General features: G+C 48.6%; 1 protein-coding gene across 3 annotated transcripts; it reads left to right on the top strand.

Annotated features, from left to right (window-relative positions):
* The first annotated feature begins 226 nt into the window (after positions 1-226).
* krasl (Kirsten rat sarcoma viral oncogene homolog like) lies at positions 227-10487 on the top strand. 3 transcript variants are annotated; one of them, XM_004920123.4, is made up of 7 exons: positions 227-366; positions 5607-5730; positions 6540-6718; positions 6875-7034; positions 8714-8829; position 9100; positions 9883-10487. In XM_004920123.4, the coding sequence occupies exons 2-7, from the start codon at positions 5620-5622 to the stop codon at positions 9994-9996; spliced, it is 681 nt and encodes a 226-aa protein (XP_004920180.1). In that variant the 5' UTR covers positions 227-366; positions 5607-5619; the 3' UTR covers positions 9997-10487. The 3 variants fall into 3 exon arrangements, with proteins under 3 accessions (XP_004920180.1, XP_004920181.1, XP_002943663.1); XM_004920124.4 differs by lacking the exon at position 9100 and having other exon boundaries at positions 228-366; positions 8714-8837; positions 9883-10391; XM_002943617.5 differs by lacking the exons at positions 8714-8829; position 9100 and having other exon boundaries at positions 229-366.
* Positions 10488-16935: the final 6448 nt, after the last annotated feature.

Here is a 16935-nt window from a genome sequence, read left to right as displayed (position 1 = left end):
GTCATGGCATTTCCTGCAGACGAATTATCAGGCTTACTTGCCCTTTACTCAATAGTAACCAGGACACCACGCCCCTCGGCCCGTACGTCACACCAGGGGGGCGGTACCATCGGGGAGTAGCCTAGCGTTCGGGGCGGGGCGCTTTCATTTGCATTCCGCCTTCAGCCAATGAGGGAGGCCAAATCGCTCTGACGTCACCGGCGAATCCCCGTTGTATTTATAGCTCGTATTTAAAGAGCCCCTGGGAGTCTCCGGCCCAGGCCTGTGTGTGCGGGACCGGCAGCGCCGCCTTCTCTCTCTGCTCCAGCCCGGGCCCCATCCCCAGGGGGAAGCATGCAGCCGTGAGCCCCAGCCGCCAGCATACCGGTGAGTGAGTGCGGCCCGGGGGGTACAATGCCTGGCTAGTTACCCCAGCGGGGGGTATGTGGGTACTAAGCCTTGGGGGTTAACTGCAGCCGGGGGCTGGTATTTGGCCTTCTCTCTGGGTAACTGGCCGGTTACAATTTGCCCCCCACCCCGGGGTATAAGGATCTCCTGATCCCCCTCAGCTACCCCACCGTGGGGCTAATTGGCTTCTGATTCTCTCTATCTGCCCCTTGCGGGTAACTACTCATCCTTCCTGGGCCCATGGGTGTAACTGCTATATTTACCCCCGGCCGGTAGTTGCTTTGGGCCCTTTATTCCTGCCCCTAGCGATCCCCTATATTTACCCCACCAGGGGTATTACTGCCTCCTGATCTGTTCTCTCTGTATTGTACCCCTTGGGGCAAGTGGCTGCTGGTCCCTTTCTTCCTACCCCCCCTGCCTTCCCTTGCTTTACCCACTGATCCCAAGGGGATCCCCATTCTGCCCCCCAGGGGTTTATTCCTTTCTCCCATTCTGCCCCCCAGGGGTTTATTCCTTTCTCCCATTCTGCCCCCCAGGGGTTTATTCCTTTCTCCCATTCTGCCCCCCAGGGGTTTATTCCTTTCTCCCATTCTGCCCCCCAGGGGTTCATCCTTTCTCCCATTCTGCCCCCCGAGGGGTTTATTCCTTTCTCCCATTCTGCCCCCCGAGGGGTTTATTCCTTTCTCCCATTCTGCCCCCCGAGGGGTTTATTCCTTTCTCCCATTCTGCCCCCCGAGGGGTTTATTCCTTTCTCCCATTCTGCCCCCCCAGGGGTTTATTCCTTTCTCCCATTCTGCCCCCTACCCCTGTGGCTTTCCTCTTTCTCCCATTCTGCCCCTCTTGGGGCTTTATTCCTCTCTCTCCCATTCTGCCCCTCTTGGGGCTTTATTCCTCTCTCTCCCATTCTGCCCCTCTTGGGGCTTTATTCCTCTCTCTCCCATTCTGCCCCTCTTGGGGCTTTATTCCTCTCTCTCCCATTCTGCCCCCCTTGGGGCTTTATTCCTCTCTCTCCCATTCTGCCCCCCTTGGGGCTTTATTCCTCTCTCTCCCATTCTGCCCCCCTTGGGGCTTTATTCCTCTCTCTCCCATTCTGCCCCCCTTGGGGCTTTATTCCTCTCTCTCCCATTCTGCCCCCCTGCTTTGATTGGTCTCTGTCTACTTGTGCCCCATTTGTCTCTTTTTTCAGCTTATTGGGGTACTGCGTTTAGGGGTAATTCCCTGGGACCACAATTACCCCCCCCCCCCCCCAGGATGTGTTGTCTTTGTCCGTTATACTTCTTTACAGGGTCTCTAGGGAATGCCCCCTGCAGTTCTTTGGGCCTATTTTTGACTCCTAGTCCCCCCCCCCCCCCCCCAACCACAAGAATAGGACTTTAATATTTAAGGTGCTAAAAGGGTAAATACCCCTAGTTTGTCGGTATAGGGGCATCAGTAATGTTCTGTATAGAGAAATGGGGGACGGGTTACATATCCCCCTCTGTTTCTACTGGGGGTCACATGACTTCATCTGTGGCCCTTAATACATGGAGGACGAAGGGCCTGAAATTGCCACTGAACTAAAGCAGAGGGGTAAATTAATTGCCTACTATTCTGTACCAGAGGGCAGATATCCTATCTGATCCCCCCATTGTAAGCAGCAGTCCTGCCCTGCTTTATGGCTGAGATTCTAGCTATCTGTATAACAGAGCATTCTGTCACAGTGGCACAGATCCTATCTGATCCCCCCATTGTAAGCAGCAGTCCTGCCCTGCTTTATGGCTGAGATTCTAGCTATCTGTATAACAGAGCATTCTGTCACAGTGGCACAGATCCTATCTGATCCCCCATTGTAAGCAGCAGTCCTGCCCTGCTTTATGGCTGAGATTCTAGCTATCTGTATAACAGAGCATTCTGTCACAGTGGCACAGATCCTATCTGATCCCCCCCATTGTAAGCAGCAGTCCTGCCCTGCTTTATGGCTGAGATTCTAGCTATCTGTATAACAGAGCATTCTGTCACAGTGGCACAGATCCTATCTGATCCCCCCATTGTAAGCAGCAGTCCTGCCCTGCTTTATGGCTGAGATTCTAGCTATCTGTATAACAGAGCATTCTGTCACAGTGGCACAGATCCTATCTGATCCCCCCATTGTAAGCAGCAGTCCTGCCCTGCTTTATGGCTGAGATTCTAGCTATCTGTATAACAGAGCATTCTGTCACAGTGGCACAGATCCTATCTGATCCCCCCATTGTAAGCAGCAGTCCTGCCCTGCTTTATGGCTGAGATTCTAGCTATCTGTATAACAGAGCATTCTGTCACAGTGGCACAGATCCTATCTGATCCCCCCATTGTAAGCAGCAGTCCTGCCCTGCTTTATGGCTGAGATTCTAGCTATCTGTATAACAGAACATTCTGTCACAGTGGCACAGATCCTATCTGATCCCCCCATTGTAAGCAGCAGTCCTGCCCTGCTTTATGGCTGAGATTCTAGCTATCTGTATAACAGAGCATTCTGTCACAGTGGCACAGATCCTATCTGATCCCTCCCATTGTAAGCAGCAGTCCTGCCCTGCTTTATGGCTGAGATTCTAGCTATCTGTATAACAGAGCATTCTGTCACAGTGGCACAGATCCTATCTGATCCCCCCCCCCATTGTAAGCAGCAGTCCTGCCCTGCTTTATGGCTGAGATTCTAGCTATCTGTATAACAGAGCATTCTGTCACAGTGGCACAGATCCTATCTGATCCCCCCATTGTAAGCAGCAGTCCTGCCCTGCTTTATGGCTGAGATTCTAGCTATCTGTATAACAGAGCATTCTGTCACAGTGGCACAGATCCTATCTGATCCCCCATTGTAAGCAGCAGTCCTGCCCTGCTTTATGGCTGAGATTCTAGCTATCTGTATAACAGAGCATTCTGTCACAGTGGCACAGATCCTATCTGATCCCCCCCCATTGTAAGCAGCAGTCCTGCCCTGCTTTATGGCTGAGATTCTAGCTATCTGTATAACAGAGCATTCTGTCACAGTGGCACAGATCCTATCTGATCCCCCCATTGTAAGCAGCAGTCCTGCCCTGCTTTATGGCTGAGATTCTAGCTATCTGTATAACAGAGCATTCTGTCACAGTGGCACAGATCCTATCTGATCCCCCCATTGTAAGCAGCAGTCCTGCCCTGCTTTATGGCTGAGATTCTAGCTATCTGTATAACAGAGCATTCTGTCACAGTGGCACAGATCCTATCTGATCCCCCCATTGTAAGCAGCAGTCCTGCCCTGCTTTATGGCTGAGATTCTAGCTATCTGTATAACAGAACATTCTGTCACAGTGGGCATATTGGAATGCCATCCCTGTAGCTTTTGCCCCCGGGGCAGCAGCTGAGTGACACTAATGTGGTTGTGACTAGTCAGTAACCTGGAGATGACAAACAGAGGGGTTGGTATTAACAAAGGGTCATGTGACAGGGGGACGGTGGGGGGTAGGAAGGTGCTAGTAGCACAGTTCTGCCCAAGACCCAGGTGCCTATTGTGTTTGGAAGGAAAGTGTGAGCTGTAGAACCGGTTGCACCAGCCTGGGCCCCGGTGTCTGGCCCAGATACCAATCTCGCCCGGGGGTGGGTACGGCTGTTTCACTTTATGACAGACGCTGTTGATTTAGCGGTTACAGAGAATCTTGTGTTTGTATGTGGCCGCATTCCTCTGGCGCATGATGCATTCTCATTGGCCGGGGGCCACACAGGTCATCCCCACAATTACACTTTATAGAGAGAGAACTTTGTTTTAAAGGGGAACTCCGCCCAAACGCTGGAAGGAAATCTTCCCAATATCCATTTATTGTGTCTGTCCCTTCCCTGCACTGCTGGTTCTGACTCCTGATACAACTCCCCAATACCCATTCATTCCTCATTCTCACTGGGTTTATAGTTATGTGTAACTGTCACTGTGTCTGTCTCTTTCCCTTCTCTGCACTGCTGGTTCTGACTCCTGATACAACTCCCCAATATCCATTCATCCCTCATTCTCACTGGGTTTATAGTTGTGTAACTGGTTCTGACTGTTTATATAACTGTATCCCTGTATGAAGCAGTGCAGGGAGAGCCCAGTTATACCCAGACCCAGTTATTTTAGTCCCAGAATTCAGTGGGGCACTGGGAGTCCCTGGGAGGGATGGGGCTGAGCCCTTGAACTTTGCGCTGCTATAAAGTAAATGCTTTAGTGTGCCGCCCTTACAGCAGCTCTATCAGTGACCCTGTACAGAGATAATGACTGAGATTTATTGCCATTTAGTAGGAATGGGCCAGATTGGTTCCAGGATTCTTTACTCCGATTCATTGTGCCCAGCAAATTGATATGTGACCCACTTGCAGTGGGTGCTGTAGGGGAGTGACCCCCATATAAGTGATCGGTACCCACCTATACATTATTGGGGGGGCGGGGCATCTTGTGGCTTTCCCTTAGGGTTTATGGGCTACTGGGCATTTGTCTGGTTCTGCCATCCCTCAGGACTAAATGCCAGCTGGGCTAGTGACATGTAAGGCCCATTACCTGCCCGGGACCAGCTCAACCAGTGGGTTGCAGGGATTCCCTTCCCCCCCCCTATACCAAAAGATATTGTGCCCAAAAGCCCCCCCCCAAACCCCCCGGAGTCCAGAATCTGCCCCACTACTCGTTGTTAGGCAGCAAAATGCAGCCCTGTCCAATAGGAGAAGGGAGCATGCAAAGCAAAAGAGCCCTCGATAGATTGTTAGCTCTTCTGAACAGTTCCTTAGTGTCTATAGAGGGCACTTGTTCTTTGCTTGCTCCCTGCTCCTATTGGACAGGGCCCTGTTAGACACTAAGGAACTGTTCAGAAGAGCTTACAGTCTAACGGGGCCCTGTCCAATAAGAGCAGAGAGCAAGCAAAGCACAGGCACCCTCTATAGACACCTAGTAACTGTTCAGAAGAGCTAACAATCTAAGTTTCTATAGAGGGTATCTGTGCTTTGCTTGCTCTCTGCTCTTATTGGACAGGGCCCTGTTAGGAACTGTTCAGAAGAGCTAACAATCTAACAGGGCCCTGTCCTATAGGAGAATGGAGCAAGCAAAGCACCGACTCCCTCTATAGAGACTAAGGAACTGTGCAGAAGAGCTAACAATCTAACAGGGGGAAGCAGACAAACACAAGGGTTTGGTTGGGCACCATTCTTGGGACTGAGGCTGATGGGAAATAAATTAACCCCTCGGTTACTGTTTATCTTTACAGATTTGGCGCCAAGATGACGGAGTACAAACTTGTGGTGGTCGGAGCGGGAGGCGTAGGGAAGAGCGCCCTCACCATTCAGCTCATCCAGAACCATTTTGTGGATGAATATGATCCCACCATAGAGGTAAGGCTGCTTCAGGGTGGGGGGGGCGGTCCTTAAATATTGGTCATGTGACCCCCCCCCCCAATACAGTACATTGGGCTCTGTGTAAGTGCTGGCTTCCCATACACCCTTAAATGTTCCCCTTTGAGTTAACATTTAGTTGGATGTAGATATGATATTCTGAGACAATTTGCAATTGGTCTTCTGCAGGTCATTGGTTGCTAGGGTCCAAATTAACCTTAGCAACCAGGCAGCAGTTTGAAAGAGAGACTGATATATGAATAGGGGAGGGGCTGAATAGAAATTTAAGGAATAAAAAGTAACAATAACAATAAAACTGGAGCCTCACAGAGCAATAGGTTTTGGTTGCTAGGGTCCAAGTTACCTTAGCAACCAGGCAGCAGTTTGAAAGAGACACTGCTATATGAATAGGGGAGGGGCCTGAATAGAAAGATAAGGAATAAAAAGTAACAATAACAATAAAACTGGAGCCTAACAGAGCAATAGGTTTTTAGTTGCGAGGGTCCAAGTTACCTTAGCAACCAGGGAGTGGTTTGGATGAGAGACTGGTATATGAATAGGGGAGGGGCTGAATAGAAAGATAAGGAATAAAAAGTAACAATAACAATAAAACTGGAGCCTCACAGAGCAATAGGGTTTGGTTGCCGGGGTCAGTGACCCCCATTTGAAAGGCAAATAATTCAAAAACTATAACAAATAAATAATGAAGACCAATTGAAAAGTTGCTTAGAATTAGCTGTTCTATAACATCCCACAGCAGGGGGGCCCTTGGCTAAAAGCCTCCGCTCATACCCCTTTTGCCCCCGCAGGACTCGTACAGGAAGCAAGTGGTGATCGATGGGGAGACCTGCCTGTTGGACATACTGGACACCGCGGGGCAGGAGGAGTACAGCGCAATGAGGGACCAGTACATGAGGACCGGGGAGGGGTTTCTCTGCGTGTTTGCCATTAACAACACCAAATCCTTCGAGGATATTCACCATTATAGGTAAGGGGCTCATTCTCTGCCTTATATAGATATTGGCTGCACTGCTGCTTCTGACTCCTGACACATTGTAGTAGAAGCAGCTGCTACAATGTGTGGAGAGTCGGAACCAGACCCGGTTGAGGACTGACCCGACGCACTTGCGTTATTTCCCCGCAGGGAGCAGATAAAGCGAGTGAAGGATTCGGAGGACGTGCCGATGGTTCTGGTGGGCAACAAGTGCGACCTGCCCTCCCGGACGGTGGACACCAAACAGGCGCAGGATTTAGCCCGGAGTTACGGGATTCCCTTCATCGAGACGTCGGCCAAAACCAGACAGGTAACGGGACGCGCTGCCCCCCAGCAAATTTGTGTATTTGAACAAAGGTCGAGTTGGGGAAGGTTCTGTACTGAGCGGCTGGTCCATTGCTGCAGTGTGACCCAAGGTCCAACTATTCAGCCTTAGCTGTTGCCCCGGCGCTTGCACTTCTTTTTGTAAAAGGAATCTGCAGAACAAAAATACTCCACAGAATTGTCTAGCAGCGTTCTAGGCTGTTCCTGCTGAATTGTGCTTAGTACAGGGGAATCCCTATGTGCCATAGTTTTATGGTATCTCTCTGTACAGGCTATGGGCAAACTTAGGGGGCTGTTCCTGCTGAATTGTGCTTAGTACAGGGGAATCCCTATGTGCCATAGTTTTATGGTATCTCTCTGTACAGGCTATGGGCAAACTTAGGGGGCTGTTCCTGCTGAATTGTGCTTAGTACAGGGGAATCCCTATGTGCCATAGTTTTATGGTATCTCTCTGTACAGGCTATGGGCAAACTTAGGGGGCTGTTCCTGCTGAATTGTGCTTAGTACAGGGAATCCCTATGTGCCATAGTTTTATGGTATCTCTCTGTACAGGCTATGAGCAAACTTAGGGGGCTGTTCCTGCTGAATTGTGCTTAGTACAGGGGAATCCCTATGTGCCATAGTTTTATGGTATCTCTCTGTACAGGCTATGGGCAAACTTAGGGGGCTGTTCCTGCTGAATTGTGCTTAGTACAGGGGAATCCCTATGTGCCATAGTTGTATGGTATCTCTCTGTACAGGCTATGAGCAAACTTAGGGGGCTGTTCCTGCTGAATTGTGCTTAGTACGTATTTGGGTTCTTCTTATTACATTGTTTCACTCATCCCTTCCAACTGCTTCTACAATAATCTTCTTTGCTCTCACAAGTGCAATCTGTGTTCCTTTTGGGTGTCGGCGCCCAGACAGCTGCCAATCTCTGGGGGCTCCGCCCACTTCTCCGGTGATGGGTTGTCTTTCCTCCTCCCCTCTCTGCATTGGGAAATCAATCTGCTTCCTGGAATCATGGTGCCCTCCCATATCCATTGGCTCCTATTGTGTGTTGAGAATTTATATAATGTATTGTATTAGTTCCAGGGGTACCCAGGGCACAAATAAGCACTCACCCCAAATCCCCCCCCTAACTGGCCTTCAGGCTGGGCCCTCTTAGCCCATAACAAGGTTACAGATATATAGAAACATTGGGGTAACAGTCACCCCGCTATAGTTCCAGGGGTACCCAGGGCACAAATAAGCACTCACCCCAAATCCCCCCCTAACTGGCCTTCAGGCTGGGCCCCCTTAGCCCATAACAAGGTTACAGATATATAGAAACATTGGGGTAACAGTCACCCCGCTATAGTTCCAGGGGTACCCAGGGCACAAATAAGCACTCACCCCAAATCCCCCCCTAACTGGCCTTCAGGCTGGGCCCCCTTAGCCCATAACAAGGTTACAGATATATAGAAACATTGGGGTAACAGTCACCCCGCTATAGTTCCAGGGGTACCCAGGGCACAAATAAGCATTGAATCTTGGGAACTTCCTGTATCGCTGGTGTCCCTTTCTTTTCCTTCCCCCCCCCCCCCCCATGATTGACTGTACCTGGCGGAGGTGGGACCCTCAGCTTTGGGGTGGGGGCCCCCCCGAGTGATGGCGGGTAAAGGAGTTGTATGTTTTGCAATGCAGAGAGTGGAGGATGCTTTTTATACATTGGTGAGAGAAATCCGGCAGTACAGATTGAAAAAGATGAGCAAAGAAGAAAAGACCCCCGGATGTGTGAAAGTTAAAAAATGCCGAGTGATGTGACGGGGTAAGTCCCTCGCTCCTGAGCCCCCCAAAAAAACTCTCGCTGGGAATCTGGGGGCGCATCTCTGGCCAATCCGGTGGAGCCAAGGGAAAGCAGAGATGGTTCTCTGTTAACTTAATTGTGATTGGACGATGATTAATCAGACATGGCGCTGAGCCCCCCCCCCCCCCTCACTGTTGGAATCTGAACAAATCTGTTGCACGCGGTGGGAGGGGCCTATTTACTGACATTGGAATATAAGACAAACTTGGTTCTGGAGTTAAAGGGTTCATGTTAACTGTTACTGTGTTATAGAATGGCCTATTCTAAGCAGCTTTTCAATTGGTCTTCATTATTTATGTCTTATAGTTTTTGAATTATTTGCTGCTTTCAAATGGGGGTCACTGACCCCGGCAACTGTTGCTCTGTGAGGCTGCAGTTATTATTATTATTGTTACTTTTTATTACTTATTTTTCTATTGGGGTCCCCCTCCTATTCATTTACCATCCTCACACTCAAACTGCTTCCTGGTTGCTAAGGTAACTTGGACCCTAGCAACCAGAGAGCTGCTGAACAAAAAATGAAATAACTAAAAATTGACAAACGATAAAAAATGAAGACCAATTGCAAATAGTCTCAGAATATCGCTCTCTAGATCATACTAAAAGTTAACGGCGAGTAACCCGTTTAATAACATTAGACGCTGTGATTGTTAGTAAATAGGCCCCGTGGTAACCATGGTGATTGGCGTCTCTCTTTCTGCTGTGCTTCCACAATGTCTTTGCTTGCTGATTGGATCACTCTGTGCGATTGAGAACTCTGCTGGGGCCTCCCATTGGCCAACTTTTATTCCTAGGCGAGCTGCCTTCCTATTGGCTGCTGGTTCCTAATTTATAGGGATAGAATCCGAACCCCAAGAGCCAATCGAGTGGCGGTTTTATTGCCAGTTGGGGGCGGGTTTTGGTTGCTAATAATCAAGGCTTTGCTAAATATAATGATTTAGTGAAATTAACCCTTTCCCAGGGCTTGCCCCGCCCACTCATTCTCGTGTTTTCCCCTCCCCCGCAGGGCGTGGACGACGCTTTCTACACGTTAGTGCGAGAGATCCGGAAGCACAAAGAGAAGATGAGCAAAGACGGCAAAAAGAAGAAGAAATCGAAAACAAAGTGTATAATTTTGTGAATAATGGCCCCGCCCCCTGCGCTGAGTTTCAGGCATGCAACCGCCGCCCCTTTGTACATTACACTAAATTATTCGCATTTGTCGACCGATCTTTTTCGCTTTTTGTTGGTCAGTGCCGCTTGTGTGATCCGCTCTGGCGCCAAATCTGGTTCCGCGCATGGAAAAAAACGCGTTTTGCCGTATGTTTGAGCTTTTTTTTATCACTTCCAAAGCTGATTGGTCGCTTTGGATTTGCCACCGGCTGATCCCCCAGTGGCGTATAGATGCAATACACTAGTCGGCGACCAGCCGGCCAATCGGGTATCTTGGCACAATGTAGGCCGCCGCCCCCTGGACGCGCTTCCAGAGGTTTACAAATGCGCATATTGTCTGTAGCACATACCCCCCCCCCCAAAAGTGAAAACTGTACCCAAAATGTGACGGAATGGTGCTATGAGAAGTGACAACGCTTGCTCTTTTTATATATTTGTATATAACCCCCCCCCCTTTAATTAACGACTCGGGGACGCAGCTTTTTATCGCCAATACGTTTGTTTCTATGGCGACGGTGTGCCAATACTCATAGTGGGTCCGCTTGCTATAAGACTTATATTGATCCCTATTGAAGGCAGATCCGACTTCAGAGCATAAGTAGCCACTAGGGGGGCCGCTACTGCGCCATGATGTAGGGAGTAATATTCTGAGCCAAATTGCAATTGGTCTTCAGTTTTCTTTGTTGGTAGTTTTTGAATGATTTCACTTTTTGTTCAGCAGCTATCTGGTTGCTAGGGTCTGAATTACCTTAGCAACCAGGGAGTGGTTCGGATGAGAGACTGATATATGAATAGGGGAGGGGCTGAAAAGAAAAAATTATAAAACAAAATAACAAAGTGAAGCCTCACAGAGCAACCATTTTTTTGGTTGCCGGGGTCACTGACCCCCATTTGAAAGCTGCAAAGAAGACTGAAAATGATTCAAAAACTATAAATAATGAAGACCAATTGAAAAGTTGCTTAGAGTTGGCCATTCTAAAACTTACTTAAAGGTGAACCGCCCCTTTTAATAGACCAGAATTCCCCCCCCCCCCCCCCTTCCTTGCCAACTTGTCCAATAGGCAGTCTCTGTTCATTGAGCTCAGAAATAACCTGAACCCCTGGTTCCGCCATCAAACCTTTGCTGTGTTTGGCCTAAATGAGAGGTTCTGGTCCGGTTGTTTACCCCCCCCCCCCCCGGGGGCCCAAAATATCTACAAGGCGGCCCCTGTTTCAGCTCAGGGGCAAATGTTTATTTGTAGCCAATGACTGGTCTTTTGGGAACAGGCCGGCCCACTATGGTTTAGCACCGGGGGGGGGCGGCCTTATTTTTGATGGTTTAAATATAGATAATTACACCCTCCGGCCAAATATTTAGCCAGTCTATTTCTGGACCCAGCCAGATCCTCCGGTTCTGAAACAGACAAATTCCACCCCCCCCGACAGAACCCGATCCGCCAGTTCATATTCAATGATAATCCCGTGTGTTGCTGCAGTCCCATTTATACCCCCCGTGCTGTCGTCTTACTCCGGCTCAGGGGGCTTTTTTTGCATTTGTAGCCCCGCCCCCCCATGCATGGAAGGAGGAGCCTTATATGTTTACCTGGAATGTATTTTAACTATTTTTGTATAGAAACATGCACATTTTTGTACATTTGTGCTTTTTATTTGAATCCGATATGGGAGTGTTTGTACTTGGGCCCCGGGGCCCCCACCCCCGGCCGATGACACGATTAACTACAAACTGAAATGACCACTGTTCTAATGACTTTTATTTTCCCTTCATATTTTAGGAGTATATTCTGTGTGATATTGTCAATAATTTGTTTCTGACTGTAATGCTCCTATTTATTGACCTGTAATAAACCCAGTTCTGGTGATTTTGTCTCAAGGGATTATTCCATTGTCTGTGGGGGGATTGGAGGGTAATTGATTCTCGGGGGCACACAGGCTGTCTGGTAATAATATATAAGGGGGGGGCAGTAATGAAATAGAGAAAGTACAGGGAAGAGCGACTAAGCTGATAAAGGGAATGGGCTCAGTTATGGGGAAAGGCTGGCCCAGTTGGGATTGGTTACACTGGGGGGGGGGCAGTTAAGGGGGGGTCACTATATATAAATATATAAGGGGGGGGCAGTAATGAAATAGAGAAAGTACAGGGAAGAGCGACTAAGCTATTTCATTACTGCCCCCCCCTTATATATTTATATATAGTGACCCCCCCTTAACTGCCCCTTCCCCAGTGTAACCAATCCCAACTGGGCCAGCCTTTCCCCATAACTGAGCCCATTCCCTTTATCAGCTTAGTCGCTCTTCCCTGTACTTTCTCTATTTCATTACTGCCCCCCTTATATATTTATATATAGTGACCCCCCCTTAACTGCCCCTTCCCCAGTGTAACCAATCCCAACTGGGCCAGCCTTTCCCCATAACTGAGCCCATTCCCTTTATCAGCTTAGTCGCTCTTCCCTGTACTTTCTCTATTTCATTACTGCCCCCCCCCCCTTATATATTTATATATAGTGACCCCCCCTTAACTGCCCCTTCCCCAGTGTAACCAATCCCAACTGGGCCAGCCTTTCCCCATAACTGAGCCCATTCCCTTTATCAGCTTAGTCGCTCTTCCCTGTACTTTCTCTGATAAAGGGAATGGGCTCAGTTATGGGGAAAGGCTGGCCCAGTTGGATTGGTTACACTGGGGAAGGGGCAGTTAAGGGGGGGTCACTATATATAAATATATAAGGGGGGGGGGCAGTAATGAAATAGAGAAAGTACAGGGAAGAGCGACTAAGCTGATAAAGGGAATGGGCTCAGTTATGGGGAAAGGCTGGCCCAGTTGGGATTGGTTACACTGGGGAAGGGGCAGTTAAGGGGGGGGGTCACTATATATAAATATATAAGGGGGGGCCTTATGGAAAATAAGTTACAATGCAAGTTTGTTTTACAAGATGTTTTATTTTCTTTCCCGGGAATACAGCAGAATGTTCTGTATTAGGGGAACCATGGGAGTTTTAATGGGGCCGCAGTTGTGTTTTGTACCCCACTTGTGGGCCACCAAGACGGTGTAGGGCCAATGACAGGGCCCCTATTTGTCCCGCCCCCCATTCCCTAATTATCCTTGGCTTTGCTATATACAGCAGTGGCCTCTGTCGCTCACTGAGCTGCACAGTCTTCAATTAATGGACCAAAGGCTCTAGCCCCTCCCACTCACTGTTATCCCGCCCCCGAGGAACATATCAGTAGAAAATACAGTGGAAACGCTGGGTGCTGAGTTCTGGTTCTGTTGGGAACCTCAGCAGATGCAGATCACATGCTCAACGATGGTACTGACCCAATAGCTCAGAACATGACAGACGCAGTAAGAGCAGCACCTGGCGCAGTCCCACAGACACTCCATAACCCTTTCCTTCCCACTTCCTTCTTCCTGCGCCTCCTCTTCTGTGTCCCCCCTTATTTCTGCCCCCTCTGCTTCCTTTTGCCCCAGTTCTTCTGCTGCTTTGGGCCCAACTGCCTTCCTCTTCCTCCTCTTCCTTTTATTCCCCCACTGAGTTCTCTCTCCCCCTCCTCCATCTCTTGGCTGCTTGCTTGTTGCCCCCCGAGGGGCAGTTCCATGCTCTGAAGCTTTCTCCCCTATTCCCTGGACTTCTGCAATAGAACATTTCTATGGGTCATTTATTATAAGCAACATAGCCCGACCCAATAACCAGTGCTCGTATGGACCCCTGTATGGTTGGACGGGGGGCAGGATGGAGGAGGGGCCGAAACTCATTCTCTCAGTCACTTACCTTCCATAGGAATAACAGTCTGTCCAGTCTCTCCTCCCTCTGCTGGGCTTTCTATGTCATTCCCAGATTTCCCTTCCCGCCTCTTGCTATCCATTCCATGTGATAGAAATATATATATGAATAAAATACAGATATTAATGGGGCGCTGGGTACACAGGGGGCCACACTGACAGATGTCAGGGGGGTAGAATTGATACAAAAAACTCACACTATGGAGCACAGGCCTACAAGGGTTATAAGGAGCAGCACAAGAGCCCCCCCTGCAATGTACATCCAGAGCCACTGGGGGGTGCTGCTGTGGATACAGGTCCAGACCCACTGGGCTATGCTGTATATAAAGAGGAAGATCCGGCGGGTTGTACTGGGAGGGGCTGTACTGGGAGGGGCTGTACTGGGAGGGGTTGTACTGGGAGGGGCTGTACTGGGAGGGGTTGTACTGGGAGGGGCTGTACAAAGGAAAGACATGGGGGTATTAGGGGCTCAGTATTTACCCCATAGTCAAACCCAGGCCTCTCCTAGAGATACCGTCTCATACAGTGATTGGTTACCAGAGAAACTCCTCCCTTTCTCTCGTACAGGCAGTTTAACTGAAACCCTGACTCAATAAAAAAATGTCCAGAAGCAAAACAAGCCCCAACTGCCACCCAATCCCAGTGCCCGCCCCAGATTCCCCTGTACCCAATCAGAACAATGTACTTTAGTTGTGGGAGTTTGGCTCATTGGCTGACCCACACATGGAGTAACACTATACAGAGAGGGAAGGCTCAGTGGGGGGATTCCCGGCCCCTGTATGGTCTCTGCACATATTGGGGGGGACTCTCTCCTCACCTCCATGTGCCCCATTCTCCGACCCACCGACTGACACCAAGGAAACTGAAAAGCAGATCAGTGCCCGACTCATTGTGCCCATCTTCCCAGCAAGCTCGGTGCCCTGTCCCGGCCCCCTGGCACCAGGAGTTAAAGCCGGTCTGGCCCTGACTTCATGCAGTGTGCCACGTGGCCACTCTTTGCAGCTTTCAGATGGGGGTCACTGACCCCGGCAGCCAAACCTTATTGCTCTGTGAGGCTCAAGTTTTATTGTTATTGTTACTTTTTATTCCTTATCTTTCTATTCAGCCCCTCCCCTATTCATATACCAATCTCTCATCCCTGGTTGCTAAGGTAATTTGGACCCTAGCAACAGGATAACTGACCCCGGCAGCCAAACCCTATTGCTCTGTGAGGCTCCAGTTTTATTGTTATTGTTACTTTTTATTCCTTATCTTTCTATTCAGCCCCTCCCCTATTCATATACCAATCTCTCATCCCTGGTTGCTAAGGTAATTTGGACCCTAGCAACAGGGAAAACTGACCCCGGCAGCCAAACCCTATTGCTCTGTGAGGCTCCAGTTTTATTGTTATTGTTACTTTTATTCCTTATCTTTCTATTCAGCCCCTCCCCTATTCATATACCAATCTCTCATCCCTGGTTGCTAAGGTAATTTGGACCCTAGCAACAGGATAACTGACCCCGGCAGCCAAACCCTATTGCTCTGTGAGGCTCCAGTTTTATTGTTATTGTTACTTTTTATTCCTTATCTTTCTATTCAGCCCCTCCCCTATTCATATACCAATCTCTCATCCCTGGTTGCTAAGGTAATTTGGACCCTAGCAACAGGAAAACTGACCCCGGCAGCCAAACCCTATTGCTCTGTGAGGCTCCAGTTTTATTGTTATTGTTACTTTTTATTCCTTATCTTTCTATTCAGCCCCTCCCCTATTCATATACCAATCTCTCATCCCTGGTTGCTAAGGTAATTGGACCCTAGCAACAGGAAAACTGACCCCGGCAGCCAAACCCTATTGCTCTGTGAGGCTCCAGTTTTATTGTTATTGTTACTTTTTATTCCTTATCTTTCTATTCAGCCCCTCCCCTATTCATATACCAATCTCTCATCCCTGGTTGCTAAGGTAATTTGGACCCTAGCAACAGGAAACTGACCCCGGCAGCCAAACCCTATTGCTCTGTGAGGCTCCAGTTTTATTGTTATTGTTACTTTTTATTCCTTATCTTTCTATTCAGCCCCTCCCCTATTCATATACCAATCTCTCATCCCTGGTTGCTAAGGTAATTTGGACCCTAGCAACAGGATAACTGACCCCGGCAGCCAAACCCTATTGCTCTGTGAGGCTCCAGTTTTATTGTTATTGTTACTTTTTATTCCTTATCTTTCTATTCAGCCCCTCCCCTATTCATATACCAATCTCTCATCCCTGGTTGCTAAGGTAATTTGGACCCTAGCAACAGGATAACTGACCCCGGCAGCCAAACCCTATTGCTCTGTGAGGCTCCAGTTTTATTGTTATTGTTACTTTTTATTCCTTATCTTTCTATTCAGCCCCTCCCCTATTCATATTCCTATCTCTCTTTCAAACCACTCCCTGGTTACTAGGTTAAATTGGACCCTAGCAACTAGATAGCCGCTGAAATAAATAAAAAATATACCCCTATTTCTTTTATTAAAGGTATTTATTCCTTCTGTTCTATTATCGGTCAGGAAGTACCCACAATGCCGTGCTTCCATTTTGCTTTAGGGAGAATATTCACTTACTTACCCTTTACTCTTACTCTCAATTTTCCCCTACTGTTTATATATAGGGAGAGACCTTTGTATTGGACTTTACATTGTTGAGTCACATCTTGCAAGTTATTGGTGGATGTATGATTGGGGGTGGGGCCTGGTTTAATACACTCCCACTTTGTTTGTATGTGGTATTACCAAGCAGGCCTGAGAAAGGGCAAGAGGCCAAACCGTTGCCCATCCGACTCTTCACTAACAGGCATGTGCTGCAGTCTTATTCTTCATTTGTTACGTTCATCTTAACCCTTGGGGTTCCCTGACTGCATAGCAACCGTGCCGACCAATCGAGTAAGTCTTGGATTTGACACTGAGACATTAGAAAAAACAAGAGTCTTGGATCAAACAAAGCTGCACAAACTCACGTGACACAGTAAATCTTATATTCCAGTAACTGCGCTGAGATACGGCCATATCAAGGCAATTGATCCAATCAGATTCCATACAATCTCCCCATACATTCACATGACAATCCTCTCTGATACTAAAGTGCACGTGGGGATCAAATGTGGGTCGCTGTCTCCA

The sequence above is a fragment of the Xenopus tropicalis genome, chromosome 3 (genome assembly GCF_000004195.4).
Source record: "Xenopus tropicalis strain Nigerian chromosome 3, UCB_Xtro_10.0, whole genome shotgun sequence".
NCBI lineage: Eukaryota > Metazoa > Chordata > Amphibia > Anura > Pipidae > Xenopus > Xenopus tropicalis.
Note: the sequence above shows the minus strand (reverse complement) of the source record. Positions and strands in the feature narration are given on the sequence as shown.

Coding starts and splice junctions, on each gene's coding strand:
- krasl (XM_004920123.4), top strand. CDS start 5,620: ATGACGGAGTACAAACTTGTGGTGGTCGGAGCGGGAGGCGTAGGGAAG. Junction 6,719..6,874: donor GAGGATATTCACCATTATAG/GTAAGGGGCTCA, acceptor ATTTCCCCGCAG/GGAGCAGATAAAGCGAGTGA. Junction 7,035..8,713: donor CGTCGGCCAAAACCAGACAG/GTAACGGGACGC, acceptor TTTGCAATGCAG/AGAGTGGAGGATGCTTTTTA.